The 21455-nt window shown below is 37.3% G+C and overlaps 1 protein-coding gene across 4 annotated transcripts in view; it reads right to left on the bottom strand.

The window, feature by feature from the left end:
• The window catches only part of LOC150094520 (polypeptide N-acetylgalactosaminyltransferase 13-like), a 220397-nt gene that overhangs the window by 56339 nt on the left and 142603 nt on the right, over nucleotides 1–21455 (bottom strand). For all 4 annotated transcript variants that reach the window (XM_090412335.1, XM_090412336.1, XM_090412333.1 and 1 more), the window contains exon 3: nucleotides 7299–7747. In XM_090412335.1, the coding sequence (XP_090268461.1) occupies nucleotides 7299–7530 (232 nt within the window). In that variant the 5' untranslated portion in view covers nucleotides 7531–7747. The remainder of the gene's footprint in view (nucleotides 1–7298; nucleotides 7748–21455) is intronic.

The following is a 21455-nucleotide window of genomic DNA, read 5'->3' on the forward strand; positions in this document are numbered from 1 at the left end:
AATAGATGCTGATCGATTGGATCAGATAACGTGTGTAGAATTTCTTGCTGCAAAAAAGTCAAATTCCTTGCGAGCAGCTTTCAGTGAAATGACTCAAAGAACAGATGCGTAGAAAGAAGACGCTGAAAGGATGGTATTTTCTCCGTGAAGAGCAAGAGAAAAAGTAAGACTGAACTATTCTGTTGCGACAAGGCAAATGGAAAAAAATTCCACTAGCAAGGTAGCACCAAAGGAATCAAGAACGAAGGAGATGCATCAGTAACAAAACAGAGGATGTAGAAGCAGGCAGGTCTCTGGGATCGTTCTATTGTGAAGGGATCTGAACGTGAAAGAAGAAGAAGGGATAGCCGAGTGACAGAGAGCATGAGGGCTGTGACAGGCACGCTTCCTGATGTTGGCTTCTTTCCTGTCGATCATGACCGGGTTTCTAACAATGTCAATGGGGCCAAGCTTGACCGGAGTGAGACAAAAAGTGGCGAGCGAACACGGCTATGAGTGAACGAAGTCATCTCCTGCTGAGTGGAAAGATAGCTGAAATGAGTTTGAGTGTAAGAAATTTGGACTTTGTCAGCAACTTTAAGAATGTTGAATGGATGTGTCCACACGAGAGTCAATCAGGCTTGCCATCACAGCAAATATCCGCAAAATATTTGTCACATATGACAGTCAGAATTTTTTTCAAGATAATCCCCGACTACAAGCAGATAAATGCACAATTTTTTTTTCTGATAATCCCTTTATTTGAGAATATAATCCTGTATGCTTCTTTAGAAAAATCCTATGGGATGGTTTCAGACAAAAACTTATTTAAAAAGATGAAAAAAAAAAAAGAAAAGAGAACCATGGATAAGGCAGCAGAAGAAACGGTTTACTTTTCTGATCGACTTTTATTAATAGACATTTACGGATAAAATAAATATTTATGCCACAATTTTATTATTTCTTAAGTCATTAACTTAAGGTTAAACGCACAGAAAAGAATTAATTACGTTATTAGCTCTACGAAGAAGTCATCTATAATACAAAGCTTGAATTTCTACTACTTTACAGGAGAACAACATAGGAAAGGTCACGTGACACTGTGTAGGCAAGTTACAGAAGGGGAAAGATCAATAAAAAGTGTCCCTGGTTGGGGACAAACTGTGCACCGGACCACAGCAAGCTGTTTCTTAATGACAAATCAATACGGGAAACAGCTGGAAAGAAAAGAAAGCCGTCTGAAATCTAAAAAAGGCTGCAAACCGTTTTACTGTTATAAATAAATGGCATCGTTTCTGTCAGCTGGTTTAGGACACCACTGAAATTCCTTCCGATCTTCTTTTAGTTCTCTCACGACTACCAAATGATCGAAGACTATTAAAATGGTGTCGTAAGATGTAATTCGCTTCATTGTAGAGTGTTCTTGATGTTTGAGAGAGTAATTAAAGCGAAACCGTACTCACAAATTTATTAATGACCTAAGTTTCTTAAGCCATGGTAAGACCAACAGAACACTTCATCCGCTTAGCCGTTTAAACAGTTGTTCACTAATACTTTACCCACAAGTTGCATCACTAAGAAGTTTAATCCTTAAACACATCTCAGCATCGACTTTACGTTGCGGATGTTCCAGAACAATGAGATTTCTATAGAATCTAATTTGGATCACCATTCTTTAATCGTATATTCATGGAAGAAACAAACATGAAAGAAAGAAAAAGAGACATTAATGTTTTTCTTGTTTATGGGGGATTCGCAATTAACTATCTACAGAATATTTTCTGTCCTATTCAAGTTCTGCGATCGATAACTCTAAGTAAAATGCAAGGTTTTTTGGGGCACGTGAAAGCATTGTTCTGTAAGACGTTTTAGTTTCCAGAATCCTCAGCCGATATTCAGAAAACGGGCAAGGATGGTAAGAATGTATCAGTACGTGACTTCGTGACATTAGCTGAATGAAATGCATTGCATATGAACTGCGAAGACACGTCGCATGGATGTTGAGTTCGCCCTTGCATCGATCACTGATTTATTACTTCCATGTTCATAGATTGATTGCCGCTTGTGACCTCGTATCTGCCGATTTGCGCCCTCACACAAAATTCGCAAGCACGCAGTATAGCTGCTTCTTACTGAAACTTGGAAGACACACACACAAACTAGACACAGTTACTGCCGTTAATAAATATTGCTGTAATGACGAGAATGTGATTCATATAGTGGGTTGTAAGATATTAAGAAGCTGAGACAAAGAACTTTCTGTCCTATTCATGGATTTTTAGATAAACAATTGCAAGCTAAGTCACAAATCCTAGATTAATTAACTTTTTCATTAATTTTTTCCTACATAATTTAACGACAGCATGAAGATTAAAAAAAAATCTGAAATTTCTTTAGTTCATTTAAAATTTTCGTTATAAAACGAAGCTTAAAAAATTCAATTTAAAGAAGTGTTTTTTTTATAAAGGGAAAAAATATAATTTTGGAATATGGCTGCATTTTTCCCACCAGAAGTGATGCTGAGTTACAAAAGAAAGCATCAATAAAAAAAAAGGGAAAAATTATAGTGTACGCGAGCTTAATTAGCTAAAACGCAAGATGGCAAAGAAATACAGCATTAAAATACAATTATTATTACAAAATTAAAGTATTACAATACAAATAAATTAATTTGCTAATTGCACATTTATAATTAATATTTAAGAGGCAATTAATTCTGTTCCATTCACATAACACGATAGCAACGTATATTACATTGCTTAATAGTTTATCTCGTATTGGGGCTTCGATATTAAATTTAAAAATAAAATATAATCAGATGCATAACATGAAATGAGTATCAATTCTGAAAAAGGTTCAAGAGTTTATTCCTCCCAGATGATGCTTGTACAATAGTAATTACCTGTACGATGCAAGTTTAATAAACGTGTCATGAAAAACTTTAGCTTCAATTCTTTTTTCTTTGAGAATTTACAAAAGTCTTAAGTTTGTTACACTGCAGTTGTAGCATCAATCAGGATCACTTTGAAAGACTGTCAGAGGTTCTGAAATATACAAAAACATGGCATGGATTTCGCAACCGTAATTCTAGTATAAGGTGGTAAAGCCCTATAAGTATTCTTTTGTCTGTAAATTGCGTTTCTACCGGTTGGTTGCGGTACGAACTTCTACCTCCGTATGAGACAGGCTAATCGCCTTCAGTTACAATGCCTTGATAAAGGTGTTTCCAACTCAAGGGCTTCGTCTATACATAATGAACCATGGAGGCTCTAAAGCACCACGCACTGAGATGTATTTTTCCGATTAAATTATAAAAGAGTTAGACCAAGATCTCCAATATTCAAGCCATTACTCGGGTAACCGAAATGATAACAATATTTTGGCAAACACACGGAAATTGTGTGTTGGGACCAATCTTTGCAAGTCAAATAAAATGCGTTCAATGTCGCAATGCTGAAATTAGAATAGTTTCATTCCCAATAGAAAAACGAGCAATAATGAAATATTGCCCGTTTTTGTATTTATATTAATTGTTTACTTGCGTTAAATAAACTACCATGCATGAATCTTGTGCTGACTTAAATGGGCTGATTGATTATACAGACAGCAGATTATAACAAGGAAGAAGTAATTCCAATAAAACGTATCTCTTTAATATCTTTAAGTGGCATCTAAATTTAATGTTGAAGTTCTTCAAACATATTTTTCTTAACTCTAGAATTGTTTGTTCTTGTCAGCTACCGATAGTAGTAAATTGGAAAAAGAAAAATAAAGACGCTCATGTCTTCCACTCTTAAATTTTGAATGAAGTTTCCCAGTAGTAAGGACTCGGGCTCCTAATCCATAACTGTATTGCTTCGATACACGTTTTATCAGTAAAATTTTCCAGCGAGATCTTTCGGCAAGAGGTTGAAGTATTAGTTTAAAAGAGCCCTTGACACAAGAGTTGCAGACATCGTTAAATACATAATGTAAACATTGGCGTAGTAGTGCAGCTAACAGAATGCTGTCACCGCTGCCTCGATCTTGTGCTTACATTATTTCCAATACAAAACTGCAGAATCTTAAACGAAGTTATCTCAAGATCGTACATCAGGGTTACTCTTACTCAGAAACTTGTTTTTAACGAAGGAAACGATGAATAGCCAAACTTTGATGTGTTGTAATGATCAGGGAGTTTGGTTGCGTGTGCAGCGCACTGATGATATATGATAATGGCGGAGGAGATTAATGGAAGCATCCTCTCTTCATCGATACACTTCACTGTAACCAGATGTATAGCGGAGAGTTATCCTCCACTGACTTATCAAAACTTTCAAATGGTTCGCTGAGCGCTCTCGACAAGTAAAAGAAGCGATCCATAAAATAGAAAAAAAAAACGAGGGAAAAACAGCTGCAAAACTATTTATCACACAGGAAATTAGCCAGTTTGGATTTAGAAGGAAACTTTTTTTTCAGCCTTTCTTGGGAATTGTCCACACACAGAATAATTAATGCATGCCGATTTCCGCCTTGTTATAAGTTTGTTACCTGTTCATTGAGCAGAATGTTAGGAACTGTGGAAAAAAGAAATGTATCGAAATGCATGGCTACATAGCTAGTTCGTAGCTTGCAAAAACATCTAAGTTTATTTACATCGATGCAAAGCAGTCCCCCTTCAAATATAGGGACAATTTACTAATCTATTTTTAGTGGGAGGAGTTGAACAAGTAAAATGCTCGAGATAATTTTTTCCCTTATGCCACCCCCATCGATGAAAGATTGTAGACGTGTACATTAATATTGCAGGTGGGCCAAGAGTTATAATTCATTTGTGTATATTTTTTACATAATCTGCTAGCAACCAAACACAAAACTTCTAAGATACTCCGGTATTTAAGTAGGGCATTCTGATTATTCTCACGAGCGGTAATTTGGATTTACAAGACTCGGAATATGGCTCACCAGAGATTTGATTTTCAGATCTATTTTTATAATTATTTCAACCACAAAAAAGTTGGAAGCGCTTACGCTAAACAGGCAAACTAAAATCAAGAAATTCTCTTCTAGACCATTTTACTTCGGGTCTTCAATAAATAACAGCCGTATACTAGCGAAAGACTTTACAACCTTTTGCTGCTGTGAGATTTGATCTCACATCCTGTTGGTAGCAAAACTGAAACACTCTACAATCAGACCTTTAATTTAAAGAAAGTTACAATACGATTATTTTCTCTTTGACAGACGTGTGCTCCTGTTAAGATGCGTGAAAATTTTACAGGAAGTTGTGGCAACTTTCGTGTCGAAGAAAAATAAAGCTGGTCTTCTTGCCGGCCAAGAGTGAAATTCATTTTAGGACAAGTTTTGTCTTAAACACATTTTACACTAACAAATCTTTTACATTGACAACACTCATTAAGAGCGTTGGCTTATTTAGGAGCCTTTCGTATCCGCTGTAGCATTCATTCTAATAACGTCATCTGCATGGCATAGGAGCAATAATATCAGCCCATCATCCCACTGTGGCTATACCTTTTGCAGTACAGCTCACAGATGCTCGATTGAGTTGAAATCCAGTAAAGGATTCAACAGAGGTGATTTTCATCGAATGTTCCTGGAACCTGGAAGAGTTCGATATTCCAGAGTCCCACACAGGGGTTCTAATTCTGGTAGAGAAAACAAACGTATCTGATACCACAATACCATCTCCGTTCTATAAAGTGACAATCATGGATGGATTCCTCGTGCATGTCATAGCTGTTCGATATGCGTGGTTATGGCGATTGGTCTCTGAGCAGCCAACCTGTTTCCCCTCATAACAGAGGGACTACTGATCACAGGAGCCTTTTTTAATATCATCTAGGAGGAAGTGGCTTGCGGAACTTCTACTTTATAATCCTATATGTGCAAAAGAGAAAAACGCATTGCCATTGGGGATATTGTTCCTCGCACTCCCAACGATGGAATGCATACCACCTGTTACTTAGTCCATACTTGATGCATGGATTCCTTTGTTCATAACCAGTATCTATTTTCCGTGCTCGCTTACAGTTTTTTTTAGCAAAAAGAATGGCGTTGTCTTTCTGCTTGCATTTTAATTGCTAAGAAAAGCTGTGCCGTATCTACGATGGATTCACAATGCTGGTGTCCAGACCATCATCATGTCTTTTTGTAATCCTTTCGCACTGTTGCCTTTTTTCATGATTGCAACTTTAACTGTGGTTTGCACAACGTCTGTCACAACTACTGTGAATCGGTGTCACCATAATTCAATGGTATGTCAGTGTAGGCGATGCACATGAACAGTCTACAAGCCTGAACACTAGCAGACATTCCTATTAGGATGGCTGCAAAGAAAACTAATATGACCACTTCATATTCGCTGAAGTTTGCTAATATAAACATGCTGGGGATGTAATAGAAGAAGCCGATTTGACGAATCAACAATTTTATTGCCTCTTGCCGATACAGGTTATGGAGAAGGATAAACAGTTTTTCCAGACAGAAGAAATGACAGAAGCAATTATCTTTCCAATGCATCTCTGTCCTCTCGGTTCTTAACAGAATAAAAGGGACCAAATTAAATATCGGAGATTCTTCCCTCCTTCCCGTGGGAGACAAAAGAATTCCCCATTAGCTCCGGCAAACTCCAGACGGCTCAGCATTATTTGCTTCCTGTCCGAGACGCTAATTGGACGAAAAACAATCAGCTCTTGTCGTAACAATCGACTTCTTTGCCGCCCTCCTACACAACTTCTTGAGTTATTGGGAAAGTTCTCAAGTCTTCGAACTCAATTTATCTTAATACCAATTCAGATTTTCCTCCTATTTTCGTTTAAGTCTCCCCCCCCCCCACACACACACACGAAGAACGAAAGAGAAATTACTTTGATTTTCAACCTCTAAAGGTATCTCCTTTGCACAAGTCGTTACAGTGGGTTCATCGACCAAGTGTTGTTAAAGCGAAATAACATCGAACACATTAGAAACACATAACCGGTTCAGCGTTAAAGTTTACTGCAAATATTTTATGTACACGTTTAATTTTCACTAGTTCTTTTCTATCCGGCTGTTACAATTATTGTTTTCACCCGTAATTTCCTTGCAATGTTTTTATTTGTCCTTTTAGCAAATGTTTGTTTTTGCGTTTTTATCTCGCAGATCTTTCTCATTTCATCTATCCAAATCTTACTATTATATTCTACTCAGAATTATTTACTTAAAAAAAGCTATTTCTGTTATTCTTGGCTGTATATTCAAACAACATATTTGGAAAAAAAATTATAAAACGTAATATTACTAAAAACATACAGCGTTTTATTAAGCATATAAGTTCCTACCTGGAGATTTCCATCGTCTCAGATCTCCTGTAGGTGACGCTGCAGTATATTTGGACGGGACTTCAGCTTCTGGAGTTGCTTGCACAGTATTCCTTAATCGTTGAACAGTATGACAAGACGCTCCATTACCTATACAGTCGGTATAATACATTAGCACCCCGACGCCTGCCATGAACCAAACGAAGGAAGTAACAAGAACAATTTTACAAGTGTGTAGTCTTAATCTAAGCATGCCGGAAGGCGCCTTGGAAATCTACTTAGTTCTATGAAGACCTCAAACACATTGTGTGTGGGAGAAACCTATTTTGGATCTCTAATCCTCACTATTAGAATAGTTGCCGGATTCAAGGAGATTAAGTGACTCGGTGCAGTCATCTTGTGTGCGGTCTTCTGTGATGGAGGTTGCGAGGTGGATTTACGGCAAACAGTCTTCTGAGACGGTACATCACCTACGAGAAACAAGACCGATGAGAAACCATTTGCAAATTGGCTGACCTAAATATGAACAAAGTAATAAACATTTCGATCACACACACACACTCGAGGATATTCCCCCCTCAACTCCCCTTCCGTCAGAAAGACTGATAAATGTGACCTATAGAACGTGTACATTACCATTACTCTCTCTCACACTAACTAATTAGTTTGTTGTAATTCACAGGCATGCGTCTCATTAATATACATTAACGTGTCACTGCCGACAGTGTGGCTAGATTAGAAGGTCCGCGTTTCGCTCCTCAAAAATCAATCCCCTAAGTACAGCAGTGGGTACCGTGTATGTGTGTACGGCATAAAACATGTTTCGGTGTTCGGCAGGACGAGAACAAGCAATGTATTGGACACAACAGCTGCTTACATCTTCCAGTCGGCTGGGCTTCCAAGACAAATGCAACGAGAAATAGTCACTCCTTGCACGTGCTGTTGATACTAGTTGAGGGAACGCTGATGACATTACTACAAGTGTGTGGGTGGGGGGGGGGGAGGCAGAAAGAAGTCGAAGAGAGAATTTTTTTTCTCTTCTTGCAACTTTTGAAAAGCTTGAGGAAAAAAAGACAAGAATTAGAGAGTGTTCAGCTTGGCTTCAAACATGGCCTTTGGTGAGGTTCTTAAATAACTAAGTGACTTCATTTTTAATTAGGAAAAACTGCAAAACGTCTCTCTTTCTCGAATTATCGAGTAGTTTTTTCAGATATGGAATTATTTTTTTTATTGACTTCAAAAAATAACGGACCTAAAAATATGTGATTTAGGGGCTGTACCGATGCGTACTAACTCAGTTTCCATTGTACTAAATTAAACTACTGATTTTTTTTTTTCAAGTCGAAAACTTTTTATTATTCATATCTGCTATTGATGGACATGTATACGAATAAGATTATAAGTACGTACATGCATATTTGTTTCACTGTATTGTATGTATATATACATTGCTTGGAAAAGAGTAAACGGACATTATAATGAGAGGAAGGAACAAACAGCCATGGCGCCTACCTTAATAAGATGCAGGACTTCCTTTCGCTGCGATGACTGCGATTATTTTCCTACGGGGCCATACTTTCCACAAGCGTACGATAGCGATCAATGAGAATTTTGAGCCATTCTTCCTGTTAGTATGTAATGAAGTCCTGGACTGTTGTGGGACGGACGTCCCTTGACCTCACCCAATGCTCCAGTTCATCCCAAAGATGTTCAGTAGGGTTGAGATCAGGTCTCTGTGGAGGCTAGTGAGGTGTGATGATGTTCATGTCTTCAAACCAGTTACAGAAGCAACTTTATGACATGGTTCAGTGTCTCGCTGAAAGAGATAATGATCAGTTCCGTAGAAATGCCACAAAATAGGAAGCATTGCATTGTCCAGAATGTTCAGGTACATCTCAGAGTTCAGTGTGCGTGACAACAAAACAGAGGTCCGAGGCCAAACCAGGAAAAACAAGGCCATATGTATATGTATCGATGGCCTGGCCTCTGTCTTCAACATGTCATTACATATTGTTTTTGCATATTATCCTTCGTAGCACCCCACAGTCATATTTGTTGAGTGCATTGGTCGTCCACCGCGGGTAGCACTTGTAGTTCACACCCTTAGCTTCCATCTCAGTATGGTATTACTGATTATTGACCAGTCCTAATTTGTCAACAATTTGCCGAACAGATAGGCATGCAACATGGCATTCTATGACAAAGCCTCTTTCAAACTCCTTCAGTCCCTTCTCGCCGCCATTTCACTCGGACACAGTTGCATTGAATTGGAAGCATCATATCCTTCCAATTTATACTGGCTACAAACATGTGACTTGTAACACGGAATGATGCACCTTGCTCATGGGTGTCCGTTTACTTCTTTCCAAGCAATGTATATACATTTACATTGAGCAAACTAGTCTGAACTTCATTTGTGGTTATCTAGGTAAAAATGTGTGTAATAATATTTACATATTACAAAACGTGTCGCTTTAAAATAGTATAACTTCGGCCCTTTATTGAAAAAGAGGGCTATTGAACCTCATGATTCAATAGCGTACTGATAGCAGTATGATATTTCTTTAAGAAGATAATATCGCCATAAATTCATTCTAAAATCACTTACGTAAAAAATATATGTCTTAGCGAATTCTATTGATAGGCAGAAGTGTTACTCTTATTTTCTTAATGGGAGCTTAAGCCCCCCCCCCCCCCTCCCCAACCGTGTAATGTATCCTTAGATTTCGTAACCACGATTCCAGGATAATGTGGTTAACCCTATGCCTGTAAGTGTTCTTTGTATGCCAATTACGTATGTATTCCTGGCCCGTTTGCGAAACGTAAAAACTCTGTGCCACTGCAGGAAACCGACTAACTCACCTTCATTTGAAAAGTCGTTATGAAGGTTCTTCACATCCTAGATGGTATTCGAATCCAGGTCTTTCTATCCAAAAGTCATCGTCAAAACCGACCGAGCTACGGAGGGTTATGATTTTAACTTATAACCTGACAAAATTTCATTTGCGCCATAAAAATCTCTTTCTTGAATAGGAGAACGAATTTTTATGGGAGGGAGGGGTGGCCGCCTGTGTTGAAACATTAAATTAATTGCTTGGGATGTAAGAGCGTGCAGATGTCTATTTTAGTATAACAATAATACGTGTCTATTTATGAAAGTAACCTTTTTAAGCTGTATTATAATTTGAAAAAATTAACAGCTCAAAATAAAAAAAATACATGTTTGAACGAGTCAGATTACTTTAATTATTATAACATTATGATCTTACTGTGAAGAGAATTAAGGTATAAAAACATGCCAGATTAAAACTCCTCGTGACCACTGTACGATATTTCTTTGGAAAAATGCACTTTTTAAAATCTTCACTGGTGTGCATGAATACTGCAATTACTTGCTCTGTCACTCTCACGAAATTGTTTAGTTGAAGTCGCATGCGCTGATTTTTTTTTTTTATTTGAGTAAGGGTAAATGTTATTTAAACTTGAGTAAAGTACAGCAACCCCTTATGGCCAAGAGCACAACTTAAAATTAATTCGACAGCATCTATCATACATCAGCTACAATCTATTAGTTGCGACTTCGTCCCGAGAACAAAGTAGTCAATAGCGTGCAGGGATTAGGAATAAAAATAGTGTGAAACTGTGATCAGAATATTCTTGAATATATAAACCACTATGTGGAAAGATAATGTTGTGATATAGTTAACGTTCTTTTTGCATGTGTCACTTTTCTGGCCTTCATGTGGCTCCGTAGTACCTTAGGACTGCAGACAAGCTGAGAAATTGATTTTTTTTTGTACATAATCAGTAAACCTCTTAAAACCAAACAAGGTAATCTCATATAGCTAAACCGTCCTGGTTTAGCGATCAAGCGAGACACTAGTGTGGAATGGCAAATACTGGGATTACACATGATCCCACAAACGTTCGATGGGATTCAAATCAGGGAAATTAAGTGTCCAGGAATCACACAGAATGGTTGGATATGCTCTTCGAGCCAACGTGCAGACTGTCTGACCGGAAACAGGGCTGGTGGTCCTAATGCTTTGGCTCATGAGCGGGTACTGAAGAAGAGCAAAGCGGATCTGATTTTCCTTAGTCAGGTGTGATGACTATTTCTAATGAATGTGCTCGTGTTTATACAGCATACCGTCAGTTTCGAACAGTTCAGTAGAAAAACAATATTTTCCATTATGTCTAATACATCGATAAATGATTTTAGATGTTTATCAGAACTTTCCATACCCCCTCGTATTTTTATTAACCTCTTTTTTAGTGCAAAAGAAATAGTGTTAGCCAACCACTTTCCATAATAATATCATTGAAAGCAATCAATGTTTAAAGGAATATCTACGATGTTTTTAACGTGTCAAAAGCGGCTCTATTCCGAAATAATACTTTTATTGGCGAACGAATATCGATAAAATTTGCCGTTAGCGGTTGTTCTCTTATCAGATTAGGGATAACAAAATTTTCATTTTCAGGAACTTCGTTAAGTTGGACGAAGGAGATCTTTTTAATTTCGAAACAGTTTGACGATGTCATTATCGCTTTCGTTAGTCTGAAAAATTCTCCTGCGTCATAGAAAGACATCTGCTGCATCCCAGGGTGAGGACGCTCACACTTCGGGAATTGCTGCCGCACAAGAACGATGATAAGCACTCTCACTTAAACGAAACCCGAAATAAAAATTCAACACGAAGAGTGTCAGCGCTTAAAAAAAAACAGATGTGGATTTTTTTTTGTTGAATTGAGAGCGAGTTTGATGTCTGAGGAATTCGAGTTTTAAGCCACCAAATATTAGATAGAGAATCACGTGATACTAAGCCTTTTTATGTTATTGGAAAAGTTAAATATTATGCGAAATGTGTTGATTTTTATGCACTTATGTTCCTTGTACGGTTTAATACTTGTCATTGCACTGCTCCAGCAGGAATAGAGAGAAAGTGTAGTGTTGAGAATGTCTAGTTGTGAAGTTGATCGTATGTTTGAGTGTACCAATCGCTTCGAAGAACGAAGAAGTTATTTTTTCTTCCCCTCCCGAAAACTTTATTATTCAGGAAGGCAGTAGGTACTGCTAACACGAAGTACTTATTATGCAGTAAGTGAGATAATTTTCTTAAAATAATACGTAGAGTACAACCTTGATGAGACGTTTTCCTTAATGCTATTTCTAATAGATGTCTTGGGTGTAATTTTAACCTATTTGCCTTCTATAAGGAAACAATTTTCGCGATACAATTGGGGACATTAACTCCTCCCTCCGGTTGCGGCTTGAAAATAGTAGCAGAAAGCAGCTGTCTTAAGACAAAAAATTAATTCTTTTATGATGTCCCGAAAAATTTACTGCAAATGAGATAAAAGGATAAAGAAAATATTGGCAGATGAATTTCTCATTGTCTGTTTCTTGCGTGGGTGAGGCATGCTTGGCTCTTTACTACCGAGGATCGTATTTTATATCTGAATGCATTTTAGGAGAAAAACTGAACGAAGCAGAAAGGTTTGCTCTCTCGTGCAACCATCCCTTGAAAGCGAAGGAGTGAGAGCATAGAAGAACTGAAGAGCAATGACGTACGCTTTACTTTCTTGTCAAGTTGGTGAATTATGTGAGAAATTCTGCCTTGGAAGTATCTGCGTTGCAGCTTTTATTACTGTATTTATTAACGTATGTGGAGAAAAGTGCACAAGTTGGTTAAGTTTCGTTCTCTCGCCCCTGCCAGATTAATAACCCTTCTTAAAAATTTCTGTTTAATTAAAGTTCTAAGATGCATTCCTACCAACTTAATTCGTGAGATTTTTTTTTCATTTCATAAAAATAAAAATCGTAAGCATTTTTACGACTGTAAGGAAATTCCAGACGAATTTGAAGAGCACAATACAGCAGAAAATAGGTTCAATCGATAAATTATTAAAAGCGCTATCAGAAATGCAAGAAATGAGATTGGATCATCGATTAAATTCAACCTCGATCTCCTATTTCCAAGCCCTATAAAAATAAGGGATTGTAAAATTTGGATGTAAGAGTCATTTCATTGATATCCAAGCCATTGTTCTCATAACAAGGCCTACATGCTGGGCTGCACGCGTGATCCCTGACTGCGAAGGCGGATATAAATAAAAGTATGGAAACCTATGATAGGAACAGATTTAAATCATGATAGCCAAGAGAAACTTCAAAATGACTAATTAAACGAAAACTAAATGCATTCATTTTACTATCTTAGTAGTAGACTAAGACTGATTCCCATTGGCTTGGATAGCACCAAACCAATCACAGTTATGAGGGGTGTAGTTATTAGCGTGAGGGAGCACACGAATGAGTGTGCTCTGAGGCCAGTTTGTCTATATTGCAAGAGGGTTTATCGAGAAAGAAATCACAGTGTTCCTAAGAGTTTTTCCCTTCTCTCTATCAGGGGGATTTATTTTCTACAAATTCCATTGCATGTATATTAGCATAGACATTACTATTAATATTTTTACATTTTAGGTTTTATTAGTTTTTTCTTTCGCAAGATTTCTTGCAGTACGCAAGATTCTTGAAGCTGTTTATCGTATACAGGAAATTTCTATTTATTCGTTCATAGCTGCTTTTGAAATTATGCCAAACTACCAGAGGCGAGTATATATGTCTGCTAACTGCGTATGTCCTCGGAATCATTGAACCTACACCTCTATATAAAACCGGCAAATCATCTGCATTTGGAAAACCTTACAAAATAAAGCCTTATAAAACAAAGGCTGTGCTACAGAAGCGTTGTATCCAGGGACAGATTTACTGAATGGATACACTGAGTCCTGGAGTTTTCTTCTGCTAATATGCCAAAACGGTTGCGAATTCCAAGTATTCTTGGACTTCGCAACCGTAACTCGAGGATAAGGTGGTTAACCCTATGTCTCCCATGTCTGTAAATGCATGTGTTCGCGGGGCGGTGTGCCTGTTCTGGAGGACGAAAAATCTGAGTTTTCGGGTGAAAAAACCACCTTCCTATGACTAACTCACCTTTAGTCGAAAGAGACCAGATAAAGGTTCCTCACGTCTAGGACTGGAATCGAATCCAGGTCTTGGGCTTCGTCTATACCCACAACTACGGAGGCTCATGTAGCCGAGTATACCGCTGTTAATATCGCAAACCATTAATACAACCAGATCTAAAACAGTGAAGCACGGACAAGAGAGCAGTCTCCATCTATTCGACAATCTCTGATCAAGTAGCAAAGCAGAGGTGGGGGGGGGAGGAGGCTTGATTTTCTGAGAGGCATTTTCCACTGGCATTTCTAAAATTGATTACGACCCGCACACACCAGTTTGCATATATTAAAAGATAACAAATATCCTGAATTTACAGAAACACTAAGAGGTGTTTTCAATATGGTTCATTAAGTTGAACGCCTAGTAATTGGTTTAAGAATAACGCTTATAATGTAAATACAGCAAAAACTCTGTAACATCTATGAATTTAGGTCTACATACTCGTAAGAGAGATCGTATGTTACATTCCAGTCACCGACTGCAATCTAACAAATTATCTGTCTTTTTCAGCAAGTTTCTGAGGGCATTTTTTTTTCTCCTGGGCCTTTAATCATTCACCAGAAAATAAAAGGACCGATGAATACAAATAAATATTAGTTGGAATCATGAACACAAGAGATGGTAGTTGTCTACCGAGTTATTCGTGTTCGCTGAAATGCATTCAACTATAGCGATGACGAAAGATGGAAAGTGGACATTCCACGATTTAAAATAAATAAAAAGTTATAGCTGGAGGTGTATCACGTGCTCTATTTGGTAAATAGACGTCAAAAATATTTGAGTTATTAAATCTGTTGTTGATATGAACAAAAGCACCTGCCCCTTGCTCAGTCTGATACAAAATAGCAAAAAAACTGCAATTTTGCAGGAAGGTGCTGAGCAATTCTTCATTCTTTACGAGAACGTGTTACTTTACGATGGGCTGAAAGAATAGGAATTTTTTTTTCAGCGATATATAAAAACAATATGATCGTATGAACATTTTCGGCAATATATATCCTTTGCATCCGATTTATATATTTTATGTATTGAATTCGGATGTAAAAGGTAAATGTTTATCGATCCGCGCACACGCACACACACACACACAGATTTAGGTTCTGCAGAAACGAAAATGCGATACTACATCAATTTCGCACTTTGTTCCTTTCACTTTGTAGAATGCTGACTCGGGGAAGGAAGAGAGGTGTATTGCTCTCCTTTGCAAGCGGTCCCTGGCGAGCACTCTATTACAGCGGGACTCTTCAACTGGCCGCAGACCAATAAGCACCTCTCGATCGGTGGCCCCAAAGTCATGACAGCAGAATGACTTTGATACATGGCGTCAATATTTTGTTCTGGATTGACTGACGACTGCTAGTTCATTTCATCTCCGGAAGTACAACTACACATTTCCACCCCCGAGGGCTTTCTTCTCCCACGTGTTCAGCATTGGTTACTGCAACCGTTTATCTTCCTTCAGAAATGTTTTGGAAGTCGACCAAGAAGGTCATTATTTGTAGGATTTGATTTATACAGGCCTTGATTTCTAGAAGGCAATCGATTGCAGGGGTATTTCCTATTGTATATGGGAGGTACGCGAATAGCCAGTGTACTACCAAGTCTTTTGCAAAGGAAACAGCACTGGTGAGTTTCAAAAATATGTATTTTTGCTCCAGTATAGTTGAAGATATATTACACGAAATCAGATATGCATACAGTAATCCTATAGAAGAAAATGAATATAATATTTCTGAACGTCTATATAGAACATTTGTCCAGAAAGATTTACGCTGTTGACATATTTTAATTTATTAAAATCGGGGGAGGGGGGGGGTTTCACACATTGCTACTTGAATATCTGACTGCAAATTCCATATATGCAGTCGACACCCGCTTTTTATTTCGTATGATGATTCAACGGACCCCTTGAACCCCTTTTACGGGGAGGTATGGCATTATTTCCCACTATTTTTTATCCGGGCTGGGAACCGGCATAGCTGACGAATCAGACCTATGGCTGGAGGAGCCGTCTTGAGTATTCATGACTGTAATCCGTGTGTGTGTTTCCCGGGGCCGGTTCGCCTCGGGACGAAAAACCCGAGTTTCCGCGTGAAAAAAACCGGACCTCGGTATGAGACCGGCGAACTCACCTTTCGTCGAAAGAGACCAGATAAAGTTCCTCACCTCACGGACGGCAATCGAGCCCAGGCCTTTCCGACCAAAGCTTCGTTTATACCGATTGAACTACAGAGGCTCGTGACATTCGCTTAAACTCAGAAATGGAAGCGCTGTACAATTGATGGCGTACGAGCATGAAGGAAAGACCGATCGCGTGCTATACTAGGATAGAAAAGTAAATTAAAGGGTCTAAAGGCAAAATATTTTTTAAAAAAGCTTTAAATCAAATCAGAAAAGAGTGTTTTAAAGTAGAAAGCTGTGGAAAAGTATCGCAACAAAAAAGCATTTTCGTGTACGGAGAGAAATTTATAGAATTTTCGAATATTCGTATAAAATCACTAGACAAGATAACTCGCTTCAGTTTTAAAATTCATCTGTCCGAAGACACTTCCAAATCAATGTTTTACGGAGTACAGCACATGCTAGAGCTGTTTCACTTGTTCAATCTCTAGAGTATGTGGGCCTTTCCGAATGCTCTGGAACCAATAAGAAGTTCTGCACTCAGATGCCTGTGACCAGTGACAGCTGACTGACTCGGATGCATTTCAGCCAATTTTTTCCCTCCCTGATAGACGACTCTTAGCAGTTAAGTTTGATTCTCTGACACACGCTTCTTTAGAGTTTGTATATCACGGAAATAGTCCCATTTTATTTATTTATTTTTTTTTTTTTCGCCGCTGGATAGCTCTATTTCTTTCCTCTTTTACAGACAAGCAGATGTCGTTGAAGGAATCGACTTGGAACGAAGAATTATCCCGGTGTCTTCCTTTCTGGTCTTTCTGATATTTGTCAGGCTGTTACTGACAGTTGCTGTTATAAAGGCGTGTTCATTTCTAAATGTGAGGAGTATCGCGGAGAGTTCAACTATCGCAGACAAATGCCCGAGTTTGAGATCTGCAATAATAGGCCTGCTGAAAAGGACAGACTGCGTGCAGGTTTTCGTGTTAGATAAATGCATTTATGTCTGCACACTAGAAAACAAATAAAGAAAGCTAAATAAGAAGAAAAATAATTAAATCAAAGAAACAATAGTTAACAGACGACAAAAAAAAACTTGGAATAAAGAGAAAACGCAGCGAACATGAAAGTAAAAAAACATAATAAAAATTAAAAGACTGTGAAACATATTGTGGAATCTTTCAATGCTCTATATGCAAACGAATATACCTTTTAAGTAATTGCGTTTCTATTTCTATAATAGATTTGCTGAATTTCAAAGTCGTTTTATATTTTAATTTGTGTACTTAGTAAAATATAAAATAATCAACGAAATATTGAATTAAATATAATTTATTTGAGCGATGCCATAAATAAGAAACAGCGGTTGCAACTAGCTGATTCTTCAACGTTATGATGGTGTGCAATTCTTTGAGAGATCTTTTTTTTCGGATGATCGTATAGAATTCATTGAAAAAATAGTTGTGTGTATTCCAAAATTAATAGCCAAAGCTTCAATATAACTTATTTCTATGACCGTATTTCCACGATCTATGCTTTTTCCGGTTTTAATATTTTCGTACGCTCACAATTATTACTAAAGTTTAAGTGAATACAATATTTTACTGCAATAGAGAATTGTCTTTGCGCCCACACAAAAGAATTTCTTTATAGAAGAACGACAACTAAGTCCAAATTACTTAGATCAATTTCCAAATCGGAATGATTTAAAGTGAAAAAGTATGTGAAATAAAACATTGAGAAAACCATAAAAGAGAGAGAGACAAGAACTAGATGGCATACATTGGAGACCGACATCATGGCTTCAGTGTTGTGGGAAAGGAGCCAAAATAAGTCGAGCGGGTTGTGATTTACTAACAACAGTATGGAAATATGTCCCAGAAGTTTCGAGTAGAGGAGAGATAAGTCGAATTCCTCAAAACAAAACTAAAGTAGGTGCTGTAAATATCAGAAAAATTTAATATTAAAATTTTGCTGATATTTACAGCTCTCGGGAATTTCTATTACGAGAGTTATTTCTATGTTTTTGTGTGTGTGTGTGTGTGAAGCCTACTCAATCTGTACCATTAGGGATAATATCAAGATATTGAGGTGGTAATCTTTTATTTTTTTGAGGTATCATTTCGGATACTGTTAAGTTGCGAACTCAATTTGCTTAGTTCTCCAAAGGTTTAAACAGTTGGTGCCTAACTGCTAGTAAAACCATTAACAAGAGAAGCGCGTGGGATTAGCGGTAGTCAGAAGTTTTTCATTGGAATTCAGTCGGAAAGATCTGAGGGTGTTTAAATAAATGAGTCCAGCGTTGTTGCCTACGATAAATACTACGTCCATGTGCTAAGTACATAATTTTAAGTAGCTTTTCCACACTGGCTGAGCAGCTATCAAAGAAAACGCGTTCTTGTTAGAAATGGACCTTTTACTTTAATTAAGAAAGGAAATACCAAAGTTTTTTTTGGGGGGGGTAAAGAGAATGGGAGAGAGAACAAGAGGGGAAAAAATCCGTGGCTGCACAGAAGCAATTTTCGATAATTATTCAAATTAAACTAAGTACCGTCGTTCTTATCTCAGAAACCACTTAAGACGTTCAGTCATAAATACTAAATAACTGATGAAAACAACTGCGGGTAATCTGTGGATTTTAATTAGGATTAAATCATTTATGATCATAATTCTTACTGTGTAGCGAAAATCGAATGCTGTTTAAAAGCAGACTCAAATTATTTAGCTCAGTGAATGAAAAATTTGGAGAGAAGGTAGATATCAACGACAATATATGCACACAGGCAAATCAAGTTAATGGTATTGAATCACTCAAGTGGAAGCTGCTCATTAGTTCATACATGGAGACAATTTTCTGATATTAACTTTGTCTACTTTGGTTCACCATGTAGCCTGCATTAGAAAGTATGTATAGACTCCCGAGTACGATTTTGCGAATTTTATTAAATGGGTACTCAGGCAGCTCAGTATCCAACTATACTTTCCAATTGACTGCTGAAGACATCGATATGTATTAACTGTTTTCTTTAAAACCATTAATATTTGACTTTTTTGTAATTATGAGTAATTGCACAATCCAATTAAGTCCAAAAAGAATCGCTCCACATTGGATCAGATCTTCATAATACAAAGACTGGCAGAATTATACTAGGAACATAACAAAAATATCTATTACTGTTTCATAGCTTTTAAACAGGCAATCTCCAAACCTCTCAATAAATATAGTGACTTTATTAAGAATATTAAATCAGAAACAAATCAATGATGATACCCTAGACTTCTTAGAAAGATATTATAGTCTTACAGAAGATATAATTAAATTCAATAGTGTAACAACAGATGAAATAAACGTCAGCAAAGAAAGGAGTAACCCAAGGATGCCCCATCTCCCCATTCCTTTTTTATCATCTACCTAGAGAATATGGTTAACCAAGCTTTGGAAGGAGGAAAAAGGGGTCAACCTAAATGGTTATAACCTTAATAATATAAAATACGCAGATGACACCGTAATGATAGCGGACACAAAAGAAAAAATGGTGAACCTAATAACCAAAATAAACAATACGGCAAAGAATACAGCAGGACCATAAATACGGACAAAACATAAATCTTGGCACTGTAATTGGAAAAAACGAAAAAGTAAACCACTTTGAATGAATCAACAATTGAACAGGTGAAACAATTCAACTATTTAGGAACAGTAATAACAGAACATCTAGATACTATAACCCCTATTAAACACAGGATATCGACTGCATGGTCATCATTTAATAAGCTAGGTAAAATCTCGAAAAATAATAAAATCTCCAAACCTCTAAAAATAAAATTATATAATACCCACTGTGCTATATGCTTCAGAAACTTGGACACGCAAGAAGACAATGATGCGAAAACTGGAGGCTTTCGAGATGAAATCTCTCAGAAAAATAAATACAACAAAATGGACAGAAAAGAAAACAAATGAAACCGTAAGACAAGACCTAACCTATACATACTCATTAATATAAAAGATCAAAAGAAGACAACTTCAATGGTACGGAGATGTCGAGAGAATGCCATCAAAAAGGTTACCCAACCTCGCTCTGTACTGCAAGATTAGAAGAAAAAAAGGATGGCTAAGAACTAAATGGATAACATCAATAAAGGTTAACTCTGGATTACAAACCTATAGAATAGACAGCTCACCAGCCACGCAAGAAACAGGGACTCCTAGAAGTTGTTGTGGAAACACGGAAGACTAAACTCGTCCCCGATGGAAGAGGACAGTAAGTAATTAGGACCACTGAACTTTCGTCTTAGTTACAAACTCATGTTTAAAATATTTCATTTATGCATTCATTGTCAATACCAAAAGTAGTTTTCGCCGTATATTACAAGAATTAGTAGAAGTTCCGACATCTCACACATTTTCTCCCTTAGTGATTCTTAGTTAAGTCTTAAGAAGGAAGTTACGCACCTAATTTCGAATATCTGACTTCACCAAATGCTACAGAAAGAGCAATTCTCAAGTAGAAACGGTGAGTTAAAGACCCATTAGCAAACTAATTCCCAGATCCAATTAGGGTCGGCCATTCACAAGAGGGCAGTCATAAAGATTGTAATTTAGGTAAAAAGTTCCAGAAATATCTTGTTCGTACTTCTTTGCGATTTAACGATCTTTTATGTCGTAAAAGATCACGTGTTCGAAGCTTTTCGATTTCAACTAAAGCGATAAAAGTAAACCCAATGATTGAACCAGTAGTAGACTCGAGGTGGGGTTTATATTCATCGTCAACCATCTGATGATACTTAAGATTAAATGATTTTTCCCTTTATAAACCATCCTGGCGCCAAGCGTTCGCTATATGAAGTAGCTTCTGATCAATTGCACCGTTTAGACGCATTTTTCTTACTCTGAAGTTTCTTATACAATTAATAAGACATTGGAGTGCTTCTCTTTTAAAAATGACAATATTAAAACTTTTTTTAATGAGATATATAAGCTAAGTTTATAATATACCCCGACATTAGAGAGATAAACTGTGTATATA

This window comes from Typopeltis vanoorti, chromosome 22 (assembly GCF_054136105.1).
Source record: "Typopeltis vanoorti isolate ZY-2024b chromosome 22, IOZ_Tvanoo_1.0, whole genome shotgun sequence".
Classification (NCBI taxonomy): Eukaryota; Metazoa; Arthropoda; class Arachnida; order Uropygi; family Thelyphonidae; genus Typopeltis; species Typopeltis vanoorti.